The sequence below is a fragment of the Plasmopara halstedii genome (genome assembly GCF_900000015.1).
Source record: "Plasmopara halstedii genome assembly, contig: Scaffold_3060, whole genome shotgun sequence".
Taxonomy (NCBI): domain Eukaryota; phylum Oomycota; class Peronosporomycetes; order Peronosporales; family Peronosporaceae; genus Plasmopara; species Plasmopara halstedii.
Window position 1 is genome coordinate 2184306 of NW_020189964.1, and position 3295 is coordinate 2187600.

The following is a 3295-nucleotide window of genomic DNA, read 5'->3' on the forward strand; positions in this document are numbered from 1 at the left end:
GGAGTCGCTTCAGCACCCTTTGTTTTGACGCGAACAGGAGGATTGGGTACTGAATCCTCATTTTTAAGCTTCTTAGCGCGATTAGTTGAAGAAGTCATTTCAGCATCCTCAGGGTTGGTTTCTTCGACGCGACCAGTCGAACTAGTCACTTCAGCACCCTCAGATTTGGTTGTTTTGACGCGAGCAGGAGGATTGGGTACCGGATTCTCAATTTTAAGTTTCTTAGCGCGATTAGTTGAAGAAGTCATTTCAGCAACCTCAGGGTTGGTTTCTTCGACGCGACCAGTCAAAGGAGTCGGTTCAGCATCCTTAGTTCTGGGTCTTTCACCGCGAACCGCAAGACTAGGTACTGAATCATCGATTCAATTCTTTTAGCGTGAACAGTTGCAGGAATCACTTCAGCATCCTCAGTTTTGGGTCTCTTACCGCCAGCAGCAAGATTGGGTACTGGATCTTTAATTTCGATTTTTCTAGTGCGAACAGTTGAAGGAGTGACTTTAGCAACGTCAGTTTTGGTTGTTTTAGCTCGAACAGGAAGATTTGGTACCGGAACTTCAGGTTTAATTAGTTCAGAGCGACCAGTCAAACGAGTCACTTCAGCATTCTCAGGGCTTAGTGCTTCAATGCGCGCAGCTGGAATGTAAGCAGAACGAATCACTCGAGGATCTCCATTTCGTCTCAGGCTGTCGCGCACGCTGGCGGACACAGGAGGGTTCACAATACCACTGTCAGTTGCAGGAAATCTCCTAAACACCTGAGATACTTGCTTGGGGGTACGCCATGCAACGCTAGACATTCGTACACCACTATTACGGTGATCGTTATAGATAGGGCTGAACACGAAGCTTGACGAAGTTTGGCTGTGTAAATTATCGTGTGTAAAAGGGTGCGAATTTCCGTAAGTAAATGGATGCCAATTATCGTATGTAAAATGGTGCGAATTTTCGTAAGTAAATGGATGCGAATTATCGTGAGTAAATGGATTCGGATCCCATCTTGGTGGCTTGTTAGTGGGATGTGTTTCAACGGCGGACAGATGATTTCTACTCAAATGCTCAGCACTGGGAATGTCGAAAATATTGTTTGCCGATGTGGTGCCAGTAAATGGTTTTTTGTGCGGGAGTGGACGGAATTTTCTGTTATGGGATGCGAACGAGTCCGTTGTGGGTGTATTGAGTAATTTATCATCCCTGAGGGGCATATTTGCAGTTTCTCTTTCCGTTATTCCATTACTTATGTCCAGAAACATGTAATTAGCCTTCCAAGCTGGCTTTGCTTGATCTGGCTTCGAATCAAATGAAGACTTGAAGCTGGTTAACCTTGAAGGATTAGTGTGGCCTGGTGCCGAATAAATTGAAGACGTGAAGCTGGTTACCCGCGGTGAATCATCTCTCGGCGGTTCATTCCATTTTGGTTTGGCATCTGTGCTAGGTTCATATTTGGGAGACACTTCAACAGTGGTTGACTCTGTAGCCCATTTCGGCTCATTAGATGTAGACTTCATACCATTAGAAGTTTTAGCTGCTGGCGTTATTCTAGTGTCCTTGATAACAACCGTCGAGTCTTGAGGAGCAGGCTTCGATTTTTTCCAACTGAACCAGCTAGAAAATCTGGCAAGAATGCTCTTTATCTTCTTCATCAAACGTTGAAAGATGTTCGAGGGTTTGAAAAATGCCGCCACAGAGGTGTATCCTGTAGGCATGACATTTGCTGTGTTTGAGGCCCCTTCCGTGAACTTGACGTGTACTGTAGTTGGCGGCTCTCTTCGAGTTTTGAGGGTCTCTTTACCGTTAAGAGATTCACCGCCTCTTCCAAATAGTTTTGATTTTTGCGCCTGCTAGTGGTTCTTCTGCATTGATTGAAATTCCTGCTTTGTTTAGCATCTCTGGTAGCTTTTCCAATACTTCAGCCTCATTCACATGATCACTGATCGTCACCCTTTCTTCTCTGTCGATTGGTTCAGTAATACCTACCTCGGCTTTTAGAAACCTCTCCTTGACTCTTTCACCCATGCTCTGACTGGACGCTAGAAGTCGCCAGATTTGGCTTGGGAGAGGCTATCGCGCTTGCATGCAAGGTGATAGTAACCAGCAATGTGACTAGTAGTAAATGGCATCCCATAAACGCTGTCAATTTTCCGCGTATAATTTCGTGGAAGTCAAAGAAATTTTGATAAGAGTCTTTGACACTGCCGTAAAAGGAACGGATCATTGGACATAATCAGCAAAATCAAGAAGGGCAACTGCTTTATATCCGGAAACTGATCGCAGCCGCAGACGGAGCAAAGAGAAAAATATACATCCCATTATATATTTTGCGCTGTAATCATGGGTACTCTATATTGATATGTTTCTGATAAGAAAAGTACATGCATGGGCAATCGTAGCCTCGTCTGAAAGGACAATTCTTTCAAATTAATCCACTCTTTTGCAGCATATTCCTATCTTAACATGTATTTTAGTATGCAAACCATTATATGAATATGGACATTACGAGGGCATAAAAGACGCTACACGACTAGTCAATAAAAATATGCCTTGAAAGAATTGGGTTTAATCACTTGTCTAAAGGCAGCCTGTTGCATTAGCTGCTCTGTCAGTGAAACATTCTATTAGCTTATATCATAGAAACAAATTGAATCAACATATTAGGTCTACATCTTGAACATTGCAGCGCCGTGTGATGACCAGAAAAATGAATTGTCAACAAGTGAAGGTTTTTTAGAGCAAACTTGTATCGCACTCGAGCTCATGATCATTGGCTGTTGTATCAAAGGCCACAGAAAAGCCTCTCTACTGCTCACTGTTCTCGATATGAAACAGATGAAACAATGTCTGTCATGATATGTCTTTTGCGATTGATTCTGGTGCGATTTTAAAGCAAAGGCTAACTCCAAAGCTCCAAAAACTTGGTGATTGCAATTAAAGTCTATACCACAGTTGCTTGCACAATACTAATTGAACATATTGCTTAGATTCCACGGTCATTTCTGATTTTAACGAAATGACAAATGGTGTTTGCCTGTATAACTGAAACATCGAAGTAGCTGGATTCTTTTTAGATTACAATTTGAATATATCAATTCGAATATTGAACGATGCTGATGAGTTTAACTATCAGTTGTGTTAGACGGACTTTCAAATGTCCACGATGTTGACATTTTCTAAGTAACACCTTGACGACTAAAGCATAGACAGAAAACTTCTCAATTTGCCGGCTACTACGCAAGTCAAATCTCTAGAAGTACTCCCCAGCCCCCAGCCCTCCACTCCAGTTGCTACTCCCCTTTTCTGAA

At 42.7% G+C, this 3295-nt stretch overlaps 2 protein-coding genes across 2 annotated transcripts; both read right to left on the bottom strand.

Moving 5' to 3' along the window:
• Positions 1 to 286: 286 nt before the first annotated feature.
• On the bottom strand, positions 287 to 1702 carry PHALS_06955 (uncharacterized protein; the record flags this gene model as incomplete). Its single annotated transcript, XM_024720338.1, has 1 exon — positions 287 to 1702. One exon carries the CDS (start codon positions 1700 to 1702, stop codon positions 287 to 289), a length of 1416 nt encoding a protein of 471 aa, XP_024585546.1.
• Positions 1701 to 2256, bottom strand: PHALS_15199 (uncharacterized protein). Its single transcript, XM_024720339.2, has one exon. It carries the CDS (start codon positions 2010 to 2012, stop codon positions 1800 to 1802), a length of 213 nt encoding a protein of 70 aa, XP_024585547.1. The 5' UTR covers positions 2013 to 2256; the 3' UTR covers positions 1701 to 1799.
• Between the last annotated feature and the right edge of the window lie 1039 nt (positions 2257 to 3295).

Bases quoted from the DNA above. Each gene is read 5' to 3' on its own strand.
- PHALS_15199 (XM_024720339.2), bottom strand. From the start codon at position 2,012: ATGGGTGAAAGAGTCAAGGAGAGGTTTCTAAAAGCCGAGGTAGGTATT.